This window comes from Arctopsyche grandis, chromosome 4 (assembly GCF_051622035.1).
Source record: "Arctopsyche grandis isolate Sample6627 chromosome 4, ASM5162203v2, whole genome shotgun sequence".
Lineage (NCBI taxonomy): Eukaryota > Metazoa > Arthropoda > Insecta > Trichoptera > Hydropsychidae > Arctopsyche > Arctopsyche grandis.
Window position 1 is genome coordinate 18548701 of NC_135358.1, and position 18194 is coordinate 18566894.

Below are 18194 nucleotides of genomic sequence, written 5' to 3' on the forward strand. Positions count from 1 at the left end.
GGTTCTCTGGTTAATTTTTATTGTGATTAAAATTTTCAACACTATATTTCTCACCCAAGATTTTTGCACTACTCGCATGCACTTTTTAATTTTTTTTTATTATAAACATAGGCGGCCGAACTCCTAGGCGCGGCTCTGCTCTACACGATTTCAGTATGCATTAAATTCGTAATATTGTTTCTGTCAAAATAATATATTTGTCATCAATATGCACAGAAGATATATTTTTGACCATTGTGGCGCATTAGAAATTAAACCTGTAATGCTACAATGGTCCAAACTTTAAATAAATAAATCAATGTTAAAATTGTGTGTATTGTTAAACACGATAAAACAATAAAGATCATTTGGAAAAAAAAATCGAATAATGACATGAAAGGAAGGACTATGAAAGGTAATAGAATTTTTTTTTAATCAAGAAGACAATTTTTTCATCTTGTTCATTTACATATATTAATAAAAGCTACTAAGCTTCCATGTGTTTTTTATTCATAATGATTATTATAAAGAAATAGAACAATATTAATTGACAATGCTTGATATTTGATTGAACTGTTAACTTAACATTATTTGAACTCTTAATCGTAATAGTGATAAGCAAAATGGTTCCATTTACATGAAATGGTTGATATTATGCATATCAAGAATATTATAATCAAAAATTGTTCGTTTTTTAAAAAGGATTTCTAGTATTTATTAATAATTAAATCTTTAATCAGTTTAGTTGCATTGTGTGAAAAATATGAAAATATATTTTGATTATTTAAATTTTGCAAATATGTATTGTAATACGTACATACATATTTAAAGAATATCTGAAATTTGACGACAATATGTAATCATTGTCTTATTCAGAATGTCAATTGTCAACATTCAATATAACAATTACGGTTCGGTGATTATTCCGCACAAAGCCATCTCGCACACGTCACTAAAATCTCGATCACGGAACATTTGGAACTGAAAAATTCCATCCATCGAGATTTATTCACGCGAACTAGCATACTAACGAGAACTCGAGTGCCAGATAATCTGTATTCGTGGCAAAGATTGTCGCAATGTGCGAAATAATTCATTTACCAACAATTACATGCATTCAGTTGTTCTTTATATTATTATGTATTTTATTGATTTTATGCAATGAGTGATCATACAATAATTAAATTATTGTAATTATAACAAAACTATTTTTAATTTCTGTATTTTCTAATAATTATTATCTAACTGCGTGTTTTTATAAATTGAAAATTTACCATTCGATAAACGCGATATAAAATTATTCTATTCAAATAAATAGAAATCGGAAATAAATGATAGAACGTTTAAAAAATGTATAGTAAATTTATTGACAAAAAGCGTAATACAAAAGTGATAAAATATACAATTTCACATACCTCAGCCAGTCAAACAAAAAAAACCACACAATAACCCTTTCTTTGTTGTGTAGAGATTGATGTTAAAATAACATACTACATATAAGCACAATATTCATTTTACATCTCTATAAAACTTAATAAGCTTGTTCAAATGAAAATTCTATAGATGTTAGATTTCTAAAGAATTAATTTCAATGAATAAAATTTATCATTACAATGTTGCAAAAACAAAATGAAAATAAATTAAATTATTTAATTGAGCTTATTTTTAATCTACTTCTTCTACTGTTGGTCCACCTCGACCTCCTTGGTTACCACCGGCACCACCGGCACCACCGGCACCACCGGCACCACCGCTACCGTGTAACTTCATCATGATTGGTTGACATTCATTTTGCACTTCCTTCATTTTATGTTCATACTCTTCTTTTTCAGCCAACGTGTTCGAATCTAACCATGTTAACGCTTTCTTGCAAGCTTCAATAACTTGGGTTTTTTCTTGTTCAGTCAATTTTCCACTGGCTGCACCTTCTGCAGCCTAAAAATAATAGCATATTTTTTTATAAATACCATTTAAAATTTTTATGTTGTATTATCATCACAAGAAGTTATTATAGGTATGTATATTTACCTGTTTAGCACTAAATAAGTATCCTTCCAATTGATTTCTTGCTGCAATCTTTTCCTTTTGTTTATCATCTTCGTTTTTATATTTTTCTGCATCAGCTAACATACGATCGATTTCATCCTTGCTAAGACGCCCTTTATCATTAGAAATTGTGATACGTTCTTGTTTTCCAGTACAATTTTCCTTAGCTGATACATTAAGAATACCGTTGGCATCTAAATCAAAGGTGACCTAAAAATTAAAAAAAAAACGTTAAAATTACATTTATACTAATGCTAGTCACTTTTGAAATATTAAACATTTAAGTATAACTTACTTCAATTTTGGGCACTCCACGTGGTGCAGGAGGAATTCCTGTAAGATTGAATGTTCCAAGAAGATTGTTATCCTTTGTCATAGCTCTTTCACCTTCAAACACCTATAATATATATATATTTTTAAATTAAATAAAGCTATATTCCTTGCACTTTTTATCATGATTAAAAATATGAAATCAAACCTGAATAGTAACTGCAGGTTGATTGTCAGAATAAGTGGTGAATGTCTGTTGTTGTTTTGTAGGAATTCTGCTATTTCTTTCAACCAATTTTGTCATCACACCACCCGCTGTTTCAATACCCAGAGATAATGGTGCCACATCAACCAAAAGAACATCTTGGATTTGAGAACTACAATAAAATATAATTGTATTATGTATAACGTACATATGTACATGGTATAGTTTATAATGACAGTTGATTTTAATAGTAACCTGGTATCTCCAGTTAAGATAGCTGCTTGTACAGCCGCTCCATATGCGACAGCTTCATCCGGATTGATAGACAAATTTAGAGACTTGCCTCCAAAGAAGTCCTGCAACATCTTCTGTACTTTGGGAATGCGAGTAGAACCACCGACGAGAACCACCTCGTTGATAGCCTTTTTGTCCAATTTGGCATCGTTCAACGCTCTTTCGACGGGAATTAGAGTTGACCTGAACATATCCATGCACATTTCCTCAAATCGAGCCCTGCTGATCTTCGAGTAGAAGTCAATACCTTCGTGCAGAGCATCGATTTCAAGACTAGCTTCAGTGCTAGAAGACAAAGTTCTCTTCGCCCTCTCGCAAGCGGTTCTCAAACGCCGCAAAGCCCTAGCGTTTCCTTTAATATCTTTTTTGTGCTTACGCAAAAATTCTTCAGTGAAGTGTGTCAATAGTCGATTGTCAAAATCTTCACCACCGAGATGAGTATCACCAGCAGTAGATTTTACTTCAAAGAGAGAACCCTCATCGATGGAGAGAATAGAAACATCAAAAGTGCCACCACCCAGATCAAAAATAAGAACATTCTGATCTCCTTTCAGGTTTTTATCTAAGCCGTAAGCGAGAGCGGCGGCAGTTGGTTCGTTGATGATCCTCAAAACGTTGAGACCAGCGATTGCTCCAGCGTCTTTGGTAGCTTGACGCTGAGAATCGTTAAAGTAAGCCGGCACAGTGACGACGGCATCGGTAACCTACAATTGGATCATTGTTGATTTAATTTCAAAATATTATAAATATGAACTAAATAGAGAAAAAAAAAGCGCACCTTGCCGCCGAGGTAGGTTTCAGCGACCTCCCTCATTTTGGTCAAAATCATTGAGCTGATCTCTTCTGGAGCGAACTTCTTAATTTCACCTTTGTATTCAACCTGAATTTTCGGTTTGCCTCCATCACTGATTACTGTGAACGGCCAATGTTTCATATCATCTTGAATCTTGGGATCGTCAAATCGTCGTCCGATCAAACGCTTAGCGTCGAATACTGTATTTTTAGGATTCATGGCGACCTGAAAACAATAAATTCATTGTATTAACGTTATGTTTACACTATGCATATGTATGTATGTAGATTGCGGTTAGTCGGAATGCCTATAATATGATGAACGATTCCAAAATTACATGCCCAGCATTTTCAAGGAATCTAAATGTAATAAAACAGCCTGAAAATACGAATTCGTCAAAACGGGAAGAGTCACTGTGCTATTTCAACTAAAAATAGCATTACTCTTTGAAGCTTATGTACATGTGTATAGGTATACCTACGCTACACATTTTGCTCACGTATAAACTAAATAAATCCTCAAATATGTTGTTTTATTTTCAATACGCATTAGTATATGTGACTCAATATTACGAAAAATCATAACCGTGATTCTTAGAGCTTTTTGGGTCATCGAAACACCAAAATATCAGTCGGCAGGTAAATGTGTCTAAATAAGGACATGGCGGAGGTGGTACTGGATACCTTATTTGGTGCGCTCTATGTATATTCACCTTCGCAACATGTGGTCGTGGTCCATGGATAAACACCTAGCTGTATCAATCAGCGATTGACAGGAGAAATGTATGAATCTGAACAATATATAGAATGTCTTGTGCCTTGTATGGATAGTGAAAAAGTAAATCTGCAATCGATTGACACGACCACTGATGTGGACATCGGACAATGGATAATAATTGTTGATGGAACATTAAATTCGGTACGAATTTTTAAGAGTTTTAGAAAGTATCTATCTCCTCACCGTAGACACGAGAACACATTGTGTTGAAATACGTTCTGAAATAAATCTAAAGATTCATCAGTGGCGTAGCGTAAATTTCTGGTGTCCCCCCCCATATATTCATATTATTTACTTACAGCAAAATAACTTTCCAAATCAATAATTTATACCTTTTTTACGTATCGGTATATATACTGATATATCGAAGTGCATTAATAGTTTAATATGGACGACCAAAAAGGAGTGCACAATCTGATTAAAGTACATAACTGATGGAGAACTTTCCTTAAAAACTTCCCACCTGTTAATGGCGATAGCGAAAAATTTATAAATTTCATTGGTTTTAATCATATAATTTTGTTTTATTGTTTACACATTGAAAAAATATATACAAGAATAAGAAAGAATTCTCAACAAATAGGTTGGAAAGTGGCACTGACGTTCAAAAGATGGAAAAAGACGACAGTCTTCTAGCCCTATTGGCATAGATCAATTACACAATGAGGATGAATTCAAAATATGTATAATAATGTATGCAAATACATATAAGTACAAATAGGTTGAAAAATAAGAGAAGTTTTTAAAAAAGTTATTTCAAAAAAATTACGGAACAAATTAAAAAATCAGTGAAAAAGGCGCGCTTCGTAGCGCCCCTCAGGTCTCGGCGCCCCCCCCCCGCATTGCGGGGTCTGCGGGCGCGGTAGCTACGCCACTGAGATTCATATTTATCCATTACTAATACATATCTATTTCTGAAAATCGGTGTATTTTCATTAGTGTGGCCCAAATAAACAAATGTTCGAGCGACAGTTCTTGACACATGGGATATATCGACGAAGATTGCAAAAAAATTAATATAATTAAAAAAGAGGACAGTCCGAGTCGTGTCATGAGAAAAAACGAGCCGCATGTTATCCAGCTAAATTTGAGATCTATTCAAAATATACCAAGCGTGTCCGGAGGAATCAGGTCAGCAGCGAGATTATGTTACCGGCTTTTGTGACATATAAAATGTTAAAAGCATAGACAGAATAGGAAGCGCCACATTTTTAGGCCTTGGTATCGACCAGAATCTAAATAAACGCTAGTACACATCCATTATATAATATACACATAATAGAAATTTCGCAATGCTGAATATTATGATGAAAGTCACGCAAGACTTGCTGATTTTTCGGTGCGGAAATTTACATTCCCTAGCAAATTTCTAGAGTTTTCTTTTTGCCAATCAATGTGTCACGCGAAGGTCGGAAAAGCGTAGGCGAACATAGGTTCATACATGAGTAATCGATATAAAATCTTTCAATGAGAACTTTTAAAATAAGTTCGTCGATCGTTGTACAATATTCGGTTGCATCCGGTTAATGATTTCAAGGTTGGTATATATCGTCATCGATAGATGCATAGTATTTTTAGTATGGGTGTAACACTTAAGTAAACGATCAACGTTATATTTATACCAATATCCAATGAACTTGTATGTATGTATGCTGTGGGTGTTAATTAAGAGTTTAAAAATAGATAGTTCGTCTTTATTTGAGACGTGCTATATTATGAATTAGTTCAAGAACAGGTGCACAGACTTCAACAGAGTAGACGAATGATGTAAATTACTAATTGTGCAATGTGTATATTACATATATTATGAGTACTTTAATCCGTATTTAATAGAGATTATATGATTAAATCAAGCATGTATTATATATCATATAAGGAAAAGCAAATTTGAATGTATGTTAAGTCAATATGTATTTGTATTCATGCTTTAAAATTTTCAAAAAAATTAAAAAAAATACATATTTTTTACGTATGTATGCATGATATAATAAATATTCGTATGAGATATCTATAATATATTTGGATTAAAAAGCTAATTTTTCGTTTCTTTCCGTAAACGAATAAGCTCCGAAATTTATTTGATTGAAAATTTTAAAGTTTTTCTGTTTCATTTCACTCGCTATATTTACTAATTCAAATTCTTTTAAATTTAGTTAAGTGATAAATGCAATATCTGGATAAAATCAGAAGTAGTGAATCTTAGTTCTTATCAATGAAAATTAAATGATCTTAAACAGCCCAAAGCTTTAAAATAAAATGTGCATTAATTACCTGATTCTTGGCAGCATCGCCGATGATTCTTTCAGTGTCGTTAAATGCAACATAGCTGGGTGTAGTTCTGTTTCCTTGATCGTTGGCGATAATCTCAACTTTTCCATGCTGCCACACTCCAACGCAGGAGTAAGTGGTTCCCAAGTCGATTCCAATAGCTGCCACTTTACCCATGACTTTTTCTTCTTCACTTATCGATTAACTGAAACCTCTGAGAAGTGATATAACTCGACTAAAAGTCACGATCGCGTCTAAACTGAGACTGAATGCCGTAGGCAGAGTCGCTCCTATATATGGGCGCTGCGTTTCGTGTGGAGCTTACCACTCGCCGCAAGTATTTTCTAGGATTTTCTGGCGCGAAAATTCGACGCTACAAGCTGCACTGGGAACGTGTCGTGCCGTTCCCGATTAGTCTGACGTTAGTGGAAATGTACGGATATTTCCAGTATAAATAGATGGTTTAGGTGTGTCAGTCTGAACTTACTGTCCGATCGGGCTTATTTTAGCCCTGGCAACGGATAATCTTCGTGTATCCAGTGGCGGCGTGTAAAAACTCGATGGAAAATTCCAGAATATATTAAATGGACGATTTCATACCTATGTAATATTTTTTCTTTGTTGAAATTTGGCAAAAATAAACAATTGAATTTGAATTTATTGAAAATGTAATAAATATGAGGTTTATTACGATTATTATTTATTACGATTATTCTGCCATACATATTAATATTGTATGGAGTACTGTAATATTTTAATCAGTAATATTTATGTATTTATTATTTTTTATTTTGCTAATTATTAAGGGGGTATTCTAGTCTAGAAATTTGAAAATATCGATTTTTACCTACTTTTTTAACTACTTTTTGCAACGAGTTTGACATGATCTCTCAAGTTCTAATGGACCAATTAACTTAAAATTTGGTGTGGTTCTTTTTTATATATCCCTCTATGGTCCGTACCAGAATTATGTAAAAATATTGTTTTTTAATATTTTTAAAAAATTCAAAACTTTGAAAAAAAAGGCCAACAGTTGCCATTTCGCGAAAATTTTTTTTTTATTTCTTTCCGAGGTACGGACCATACCGACACTCTTATTAATTAAGAATCTTTTTTTTTCGGATTACTAGAAGGGTTGGAATCGTGTCAAGATGGAGGCACCCTTTTTTTTACCTCCCCCACTTTACCAGCCTGTAATTTTTTCAATTTTTAATGTTTTTTTTTTCATTTTTGTTATGTATTATTGAAATATTAATAAACATATAATAAAAAAATGCATATCAAAAATGTTGTTAGTTTTTGTTTTATTGAATTTTAAAAAACGCCCAAAATTTGTCCCTCTAGACTAGAATACCCCCTTAACTTTGTAGCACATAAATTCGATATATGTACATACTTACATTTATTGATATTTGTATTTCACAACTAGTAATTTTGGATCGAAAAACATCAAGTAAATCTGATGGTTGAAAAATTATTATTTTGAATAAAAACAATAATTTTATTTTACTACCACCATCTATGTTTAAAACGGTGACACGACAACTCGTTCACAGATTTTCCGTAAAAGGATGATGCGCTCCAGGCATTTCATATACGGCCATCTCTTTCTCACCCCGTCTGTTCACCATGATCTCGTTTACTCTGCCATTACGTATGCAGCCATCTCTTTCACAGACCGTCTGTTCACTGATAACAGACGGTCCGTGAAAGAGATGGCTGCATACGTAATGGCAGAGTAAACGAGATCATGGTGAACAGACGGGGTGAGAAAGAGATGGCCGTATACGAAATGCCTGGAGCGCATCGGTTTACGGAAAATCTGTGAACGAGTTGTCAGATAACCGTTTAAAACTAGTAAACAAACGATGGATAAACGTAAACGATTATCTCGCCGGGCAGATATCAAACGCGTCTTACACGATATTTTTGCACCATCGTAATGGCGGAGGATCCATTTACTTATATTGATGACCAAAATGAGCAATATGGCAAAGTATGAAAACGATCGGATAAGAGGCAAACTTTTTCCTGAATTGTAATCGTAAGTGAAACGTAAAGGAGGTATGTATGTAAAAAATAAGAATAGCCACATTCTAAAAATTCATTTCACTTAACTCGTTTAACTAACAAATTTAGATTGAAATAACACAATGAAAAAATAGTCAATCTATTCTTATTTTATTTAAAAATGCAAAAAAAATCTCTAGACGTGTATTTTTCAATTAAAATTACGGTAATTTTTAAATGAATTTACATTTTTCTATGTTCATATGTACCTATGTACATATAATGGGAAAAACTCGTTTTTTCTATCCTGAGAAAATGTTTAAAAAATGTTTCATCAATTGAAAAATAGAAATACAAACATATTTGTTTATTGTTGAAATATTACGATGTTACTAATAGAAATATTAAAAAATATTTTTTGTTTATTATTACACAAAAAATTATATGTATTTAGTCTTCAACTGAAATAGTCATCTCTGTAACAATGTTACGTCTTCTCCTTTGATCTGAAAGATTTTTTAAGTGTAATTATATTATCAAACTGAAATTTCAACAGGTGATCCACATAGTCTTCCAATTCTATAAATTGTTCAGATATTTCTACTACTTCATTTTCTTGCCAACATAAAAAACAAATTAAAGTTCTTCCAAAATATATAAAAAATGATCCAACGTAAAATGTATATACTTATGAGCTTAAAACGTTTGTCAAAAGCATGCCATCATTCACAGCTGAACAATGGATATTGTTAAAATGGTTGATTGAACATTGTATGTATGTATATATGTACATATGTAGACACATTCGATTGCACTATTATTGATCTCTCAACTCGGGTACATTTGAAAAATTTCTCCTGACGTGTGAGGATTTTCATTTTTTTTCAATGTGAATGACTATGTATTATACATATTTCACACAGTTATATGTAAGTACATGTATCTATAATATAAGTTTTTAATAAGTTTTTTATTTCATACCAGGAAGGCATTACAGGTAAACCCCAATGCGCCTTCCTGGCCAAATTACAAACAATACAGCATTTTTTTATTATATAAGTCGCTAAATTACGAGACGCTGACTTAAACTCGACAATTAACGAGACATCTATGAATTGTACATACATTTTTATTGTAATATTTACATTAATCATACTCAAATAGTAGTGACATAGTGGGTAGGAAGGATTTTTAGCCAATTTTTAATCGGGAATCGTTTCAACAATGAAATCAGAGAAAATTGGCAAACTCTGATAGGAAACGATCAACCAGGAGTCACAAATCCTGGTCTGACCAGCAGCATTACAGATATACTCAGAAAAATTCTTTTCAATCGAGGTCAGCTCAAGGGATCGAACTCGGCGCCTCTCAGTGTTAAGCAGAAGCTTAACGACCGAGCCACGCTGCTGGTATGAGTATGATTCTGATTAATTTTGAATTACATAATTTAACCTTCATAGCTCTTGTGAGCGTTATGGAAACGACAATTTGTAAACAATGAATCATACATACATACCTACATATGCTTATTTTAGAATTTACACCTACGCGTGTTTGATACAGGGAAGATTTTTGTCAAAGGTCTCAAACAGATAAAAAATACAAATTTACAATGCTCTTATTAACTTTAATAAAAGAAAAAAATTACACATCATAAATGTATATATACATACATAACTAAATGTGTAAAAGGTCACGAAAGCTATTTCTTTTTTCCTTTCTTTTTCTTCTTCTGGGCATCTGGCCATGGAAATCCTCTTATTTTAAGCAAATCCTGGACATTATGACAAATATAGTAGGCATTATCCATGGCAGCTTCAGTGAATATGTCAGCATTGCACCGATTTTTAGATTTTCCACTACGCTTTCCTTTGGATGGGGAGGACTTTTTCCCTTTCTTTTTCTCACCTCCTCCACCGCCATTAGAAATCGAATTTTTCTTCTTCTTTCCCTTTCCACCCATAATTTATTCTGAAACATCCAGTAATCCAAATATACGTATCACGTTAATGCGAAATTTTAAAATAAACTGGACACTCACCTATACTAAAAATATTCAGCAGTATGTAAAATCACATATTGGATGGATCAAATCAACTGGATGGTTCTATAGGTACTGGACAAGTTCATAACAAAATTAACAGTTAAGTTATCTCTCGCTTCCATGGTGATGTTAGTTCAATACCCAGTCTCTACACTTGAATATTGATTTCTAATTTGGGCCTGTTACTAACTTCTTAAAATATTGACAAGTTTGGAGATTTGTAAAATAAAGAAAACACTTTTTATAGAAAAAAATATATATGCTATAAAATATATTTATTTAAATTTCGTATACATCAAATATTTTAAATTTTTAACATTAAATTCATTTAATTTTAAATGGCTCTTCTACAACAGCTACAGCTTCTTCTCGGTGTCTGCTTCCAACTCCAACAGCGGGACAAGCTGCCGTATCTCTCCCACAATATGTTAACTATGGAATAATAGCATTTTACAAATGATATTATGGAAAATTGTCTAAATTTTTGACCGTAGATGAAATTATATTACAAGAGAGTCCCGAGCATACAGTGACTTACATTCTGGACTTAGACCTGGCCTTGTTTAAAATTTAAATGCACATAACAATATGGAAAAGTATGAAAACGATCGGATAAGAGATAAGAGATATAAAAAATGACCACTTAAACGAAAACCATGTGAAACGTATAAGAGGTTAATAATTAATAAAAACTAGAATGCATGTTCGAACTATCTTAGATTGTGTGTACAAGAAAACAATTATAAGAAAGTTAACCGCAAGAATAAAATATCGCAGTATGTAATTAATTCTTAAGTATTATTATAGTGTGACTAGAACATGTACTACATGTACATATACTATACTGGTAATATGAGAAATTGGGAAAACTTAAACCTCAATGGTTGAAATTAAGTTAAAAACGTAAAAAACGATATCTTAAATTTGAAATAGCCGTATTAGCGAAATGTTGAAATGTAGGTAGAGGCACCATAAAGCGAGACCCTCTTGTATATAAAAAATAATAGTAATATGTATAAACCTTGCGTCCAGCTAAATTCTCAAATCGTGGTTTGACAAACGTCCAAGCACCCATGTTTCTATGCTCTTCTTGACTCCAAATGAATGCTGTAACAACAAATATTAAAACATTTAAGAAAACTATCTATACATGTATGTATATGTTAATGGATTTTAATAAGATTATTATTTTTCTTACTTCTTGCATTTTTATATTTCGCTAATTCTTGTTGAATATTCACCAGTGGAAACGGACAGAGAGATTCTAGTCTTATAATTGCAACATCTTGTATCTTTTTATCACTTCTTTCTTTAACAAGTGCATAGTAGTGTTTTCCACTTACAAAAATTACTTTACTTACTTTGGAAGCATTAACACTATCATCACCTAAAAATTAATGAAAAAACTGGTAATTGATAAAAACAAAAAAATATACCATCATCTACTATTATATATTTACCTATGACAGGAAGAAAATGCGTGCCGGGAGCCATATCTTTAAGAGTAGACGTGGCTTCCGAAAGTCTTAAAAGAGTTTTTGGGGAAATTATGATCAAAGGCTTTCTGTAATTTCTCACAAGCTGAAAAACACGAATTTAAGTAACTCAATTGATAAAATTCATACACAAATAAACATTAAAAATTGGACATACTTGTCTTCGTAAAAGATGAAAATATTGCGCTGGAGTTGTGGGATTGACAATTTGCATGTTGATGTCATCTCCATCGGGAGCGTTTTCTTTGCTGTCAGTCAGTTGGAGGAATCGCTCCATGCGGCTAGAGGAATGTTCTGCACCAGCGCCATCATAACCATGAGGTAGCAGAACTACTAGACCGTTGCTCTTCATCCATTTTGCTATATTTTATATCGTTATAAACATTATATAATTTTGATAATAAATTAAAATAAATATAAATATATTCACTTTCTCCAGATGCTATGTAAGTGTCAAATATTATTTGAGCGCCATTAAAAAAGTCTCCAAATTGAGATTCCCAAATGTAAAGATTATTGGGTTGATCAATAGCCATTCCATATTCATATCCTAATACAGCTTCTTCAGATAAAATACTGTTTGCAACCTTAAAGAAACGTTTTTTGGGTCAATAAGTTACATTTTACTGAAATCAAAGTAAAGTTCGTTATTAGATTTTACCTCGAAAAGCCCTTCTTGATCCTCTTTTATTCCATTCAATGGTATAAATATGTCATTAGTTTCTTGATCAACTAACATAGCATGACGGTTTGAAAATGTACCCCTACCGACATCTTCACCACTGATTCTCACATGGTGCCCTTGCAGCAACAATGATCCTAAAAACCTTTAATAAAGTCAATAAGTTGTTTATGTAATGCGTACACAAAATTTCGAAAACATAAATTTATAATGAATATAATATACTAAAGTCGCACCTATTGCTAATGCTTCGGCAGTTGCCCAATCTAAATTGGCACCATTAGAGACTTTTGATAAACGAGCATTGACATGATTTTTCAATAAATGCGGATGAATAACCTGAAATTTTAAAAATTGCAGATGATTACTAAAAAAGTATATATTTTCTCAAAATTCCAACAACCAAATTTTTTATCATACAAAAAAAAATTAATGTTCTACTTATAGTTTATAAATGTTTTTTTAATTTATTTAAAATCGTTAAACTTACAAAATCAGATGGATATTGTACTGATTTTTCACCAATCAATTTTAATTGTTCTACATCATAGCCTGTATCCCAAATTTCAATTGCACTGGGAGCTTGAACAATCTTCGACCACTGTTTTTGAAAATATGTTAGCTAAAATAATACACGTATCGTTTAAATATCACAAAAATTTCATTAAATGTAATATACATAATCAACGAAATGATTTTTTACATCAGGTTCATATTTGTCCAAACTTTTTAATTCATCTGTCAACCAATTCATGTGTTCGCTAATAATAGTTTTAACATCGGCTCCGGTTAATACTCCTTCGGCTACGAGTTTTTCTGCATAAAGATCAGGCACGGATCTAACATATATTTTTTTATATTAATATAGTAAAAATATTAAAAATTGAATAAAATGTATTTAACACCTACTTTCTATTTTGTATAATTTTATATAATAAAGGATTCGTAAAAGTAGGATCGTCCATCTCGTTATGACCCCATCGTCTAAAGCAATTGAAATCAATAAAAATATCTTTTCTAAATTGTCTTTGATATTCAAATGCAATCCTTGTAGCTTTCAAAACAAGCTGAAATATTTTTTTCATATAAAAATAAAATATTTAATCAGAAAATATTGAAAAAAAAAAAAAAATCCACCTCAGGGTAGTCTCCGTTGACATGTATAACAGGCGAGTTAATACTTTTGGCTAAATCTGAAGCATATCTGCAAGATCTTCCTCTTTCTCCTGGAGTAGTAAATCCAATCTAAGTACATAATCCAAATCAATCGCAATAATCGAATTTATAATTTCAATCTGTATTATAACTTGAAATATTACTTGATTGTTAATGATCATATGAATTGTTCCACCAATGTCAAAATTTGGCGTTTGGGCCAACATTAAACACTCTTGGTTGATCCCTTGACCAATAAAAGCAGCATCTCCATGCAACTAAAAATCAAATATGTACATACATATATTAATATTTATATTAAGGAAATAGGACAGATAAAGATATATATATACTTATACACCTGAATATTTAATACTTTATCTCCTAGTTTCGAGTTTACATCATCAGAGTAATCACCTTCTTTGATGAATTGTTGTTTAGCACGAGCTTTACCCATTGAAATTGGATTTACCACTTCTAGATGTGACGGATTGTTCAGCATTGCCAAGTGAAATTGTTTTCCATTTTGGTTTACATCGATGGAAACACCTAAAAAATATTATTACAATGTGTATACATATTTGTAATTGTTGAGTTTTTACATTCTTAAAAAAAAATTCTTACTGTAATGATTGGGTATATCACACATGGCTTTTGTAGATGCTGGAAATTCTGGAATACCTCTATATTTCATAAAAATTTTATTAGGTGGACATTGAAGTAATCCAGTCAACAAGTTAAGTTTTCCACGGTGTGGCATTCCTAATACTACTGTTTCTATTGTATCTACAATTGAAAATAAAAACTTTATAAAAATAATCAATATTTAACTGAATTTATGACGAATTTTATTTGCTTTATAACCTTTGCTTGTTAGTTTAAAAAGTTCAGTGAAAAAAGCCATCATAGATTCAGCTCCTTCGCCACCGTATCTTTTCACTTGAGCAAATTTTACTGCCAAAAAATTATCCCAAGCTTGTGATTTCAACATTTCTTTTGCAATATCTATTTTTTCTTCATTAGAAAGTTCTTCATTGTTGATCCCTTCAATGCGATGGGCAAACCATTCCCTTTCATGCTCACTCTAAAATAAACAGCATTCGTTACCATTCATTTTTTACTAACCTCTTCTTATTTTAATTTTTTTTTTTCATTGCACAAAAGTTATAGAAATCACTAACTTCAAGATAACTGAATTCAGAAGAAAGTGGACCAGAATATAATTTGTCTAAAATTGTGAGAGCGTCGTCAATAGTTCCACCAATTGTTGGAACATTTAAAATGCCTCTAAAATCAAATACGTCTGTATTTGATAGTCCAAATCTATCTGGATTCAATTCTGGCAATCTCCTATAAAATTAATCATTTAAATATAGATTAAACATAATATGAATTTATGAAAAGTTATATATGAATTAATTCATACGCATAATTTCTTCTCAAGTCAACTGGATTTATAGTAGCAGATTTGTGAGCTAATTCACGGTAGGCAGTGACGAATCTAAAAAAATTACTTTGCTTCTTTCTAGCGTCTAATATATTCTCGGGCACTAAAAAATATCGACAAAAGCAATTTTATCATATATTCAACAAAATATTTTCTGATATCATATCTGCAACATATTTGTAGTAGCATACTTATTATTATGTAATTACACTTTATATAAATTAAATTAGGTGAAGAATGTTTTTATCAGTAGGTACAATAAGTGAATTTGACAAAACAGTAATAGTATCATTCAAAACTTGACAGTACAATATTAGTTGTAGGTTAACATAGAAAAATGAAATTTGGGGAGAATTTTGATAAAATAAAAAAAAGTCGTTGATATCTTCAGTCATGAGACAATTGGAATAAATAAGAAAATATTATTGTAAAATTACAATACCCATACACAGTATTTACATATTTTATTAAAATTATGTTCACAATACATCTTATATCTATTTTAATAGCTACTGATCTACTGATCATTTTTTACAATTTAATTTAATTTGGTTAGTAATCATAGTATTATATTATTCTAATGTTAATCTACAGCATAATAGGAAAAAGAGCTCAAAAACCTATTTACAAGTATTTACATATATGCATTTATGTATGTATATGTTCATTTAATTGAAATTCACCAAGATGTTAACATGTCATTTATAAAATCTTGTCATAATAAAAAAGCTATATTTCGAAAATTACACACTATATTTTCAAATGCATAAATTTGTATTCAAATAAAATAAAATGTGTAGGATTTAATATTTTTTGATTTTTAAATGCTTTTTATTATTACGAAATTATGTTCACAATACATCTTATATCTATTTTAATAGCTACTGATCTACTGATCATTTTCTATTTTACAATTTAATTTAATTTGGTTAGTAATCATAATATTATATTATTCTAATGTTAATCTACCGCATAATAGGAAAAAGAGCTCAAAAACCTATTTACAATCCTTATAGGATTTAATATGAAAAAATACTTTTCTATTACGTTTTTATATCTATTAAAATATATTCTTTAAAAATTGTATTCAAAAAGACCACCAAAATAGATGATTATTTTAAGTAGAAATTGTAAATACGATCCCAAGTACATAATCCAAATCAATAACGAAATTTATTATTTCAATCTCTAATACAAATTGTATTCAAGATGTCAAGTGGAATTCAATCAAATTTCATTTTCATTTTCCTCAAAATTATCAATCTCTTTCAATGTTTACGCACATGAATGCGTTGGCATATGTACGTCAAATCTGTCCGGGATGTAACTCCTCGACAAACCGACGATTTCGTTCATGGGTCAATAACCTTTTTATAAATGGAAAGAAATAATTCATTCAACCAAATGCACAGTACGTGCATACGCACATACGGTGCATCGTGTCATATGCAAGTACACATACCTGAATATTCCTCTGGGGGTTTCGGTCTGTGACCATATACGCCGTTGTCACTATGATAAAAACAACGTCCAGCTGCTCTGAGATTCCTCACATTGCACAGATGCAAGTTTCGCTGCATCGTTCAATATTTGTGTGATGTTTTGTACGTATTTCTTCGTAGAGAAAAACGAGCGCGACGCGAGCAGCACGCCTCGCAGGAAAGCAACACTGGGCCAACACACTCATTTGAGGCCGCATTTAATAAATATTCACCATTGCTTCTCAAACTTCACCTTTTTTATTCTTCTCATTTTGTCATACGATCAGTGATCACACGTTTAAACTTTACATAGTAACGAATAAATATACCCTTGTACGCGGCACTTTTTTCGCGAATTTGGCAATCGAGTTTTCGACCTTAAGAGGGTTGTACACCCGAAACCTTAATTTTGTTGCCGTTCCTTTCTTCGATATATATATCGAGTGATTGCTACAATATATATATATATCAATATATATATTGAGTGAATGCGACAGTTGCGCTTCGACCAGATAAAACGTATTTTAAATTGACAAAATCGAGGTTTCGTATTCTCCTATTTTCTCCTTCGAAACTGGACCAATTTTTAAAAAAATTTCATCATCGGTATGAGGAAGATATTTTCTGTGCAACTATGTGCGTATTTTTTTTAAATGCTGGACTCTTTTCGTGGGTGTAAAAAAGAGGCGATTTTATTGATGTTTGGCGGCTCCTACCTCCTACAAAAAATAACTAATCAAAAAAATAAAACGATAGATGCAACCCAATAATGGATATCTATAGCATTTAAAAAAATAATTTTTAAATGCTATGGATAATTAATAATTTTTTCTAGTGCCATAATTGAGGAAGGGAGAAGTTTAATACGTTTGTATGGACAAGGCGCTGGTGTCCAGCCCTCTTAAATACAGATTTTAATATTTAATCAAGTAACCAGATATGTTAATTAACACATAAAGTATTATTTGAAACAATAAAATACATAATATATCTCGCAATTTTGGCTTAATTGTCAAATAATCATTTTTCATACAATTGAAACGCATCGTCTCAATTGTATGAAGACGTGACGTCACATAAACGAGGTTTCAGTATGGTTCCACAAAAAACTAATTTTGACTGGTATATATTCATTTTAAGCAAATTGAATAGATGGCATTCAATTCTCAATAATATATTCAACCAATTTTGAACCTTAAGGCTCAAGGCATATAAGGCTCAAAATCCCGTGCAAAGTTCAGAAATTC

General features: G+C 31.6%; 2 protein-coding genes across 2 annotated transcripts; both read right to left on the minus strand.

Moving 5' to 3' along the window:
- Positions 1–1323: 1323 nt before the first annotated feature.
- Positions 1324–6903, minus strand: LOC143910188 (heat shock 70 kDa protein cognate 2-like). The gene is made up of 7 exons (XM_077428558.1): positions 6636–6903; positions 3573–3812; positions 2756–3498; positions 2504–2672; positions 2321–2422; positions 2008–2235; positions 1324–1914 (listed from the first exon to the last, which is right to left on the minus strand). Exons 1-7 carry the CDS (start codon positions 6807–6809, stop codon positions 1645–1647), a joined length of 1926 nt encoding a protein of 641 aa, XP_077284684.1. The 5' UTR covers positions 6810–6903; the 3' UTR covers positions 1324–1644.
- Positions 6904–10929: 4026 nt separating this feature from the next.
- On the minus strand, positions 10930–17181 carry LOC143911387 (putative 2-oxoadipate dehydrogenase complex component E1 homolog). Its single transcript, XM_077430261.1, has 19 exons — positions 16929–17181; positions 15446–15569; positions 15201–15369; positions 14884–15103; positions 14644–14805; positions 14381–14568; positions 14184–14297; positions 14002–14109; positions 13774–13931; positions 13568–13703; positions 13355–13486; positions 13101–13203; positions 12844–13001; positions 12613–12769; positions 12340–12542; positions 12147–12267; positions 11885–12073; positions 11708–11793; positions 10930–11118 (listed from the first exon to the last, which is right to left on the minus strand). The coding sequence occupies exons 1-19, from the start codon at positions 17044–17046 to the stop codon at positions 11011–11013; spliced, it is 2754 nt and encodes a 917-aa protein (XP_077286387.1). The 5' UTR covers positions 17047–17181; the 3' UTR covers positions 10930–11010.
- Between the last annotated feature and the right edge of the window lie 1013 nt (positions 17182–18194).

Coding starts and splice junctions, on each gene's coding strand:
- LOC143910188 (XM_077428558.1), bottom strand. CDS start 6,809: ATGGGTAAAGTGGCAGCTATTGGAATCGACTTGGGAACCACTTACTCC. Junction 3,813..6,635: donor GCGATGCTGCCAAGAATCAG/GTAATTAATGCA, acceptor TATTGTTTTCAG/GTCGCCATGAATCCTAAAAA. Junction 2,673..2,755: donor ATCTTAACTGGAGATACCAG/GTTACTATTAAA, acceptor ATTTTATTGTAG/TTCTCAAATCCAAGATGTTC.
- LOC143911387 (XM_077430261.1), bottom strand. CDS start 17,046: ATGCAGCGAAACTTGCATCTGTGCAATGTGAGGAATCTCAGAGCAGCT. Junction 14,298..14,380: donor ATAAAGTATTAAATATTCAG/GTGTATAAGTAT, acceptor TTTGATTTTTAG/TTGCATGGAGATGCTGCTTT. Junction 13,002..13,100: donor TGCCGAAGCATTAGCAATAG/GTGCGACTTTAG, acceptor AAAGGTTTTTAG/GATCATTGTTGCTGCAAGGG.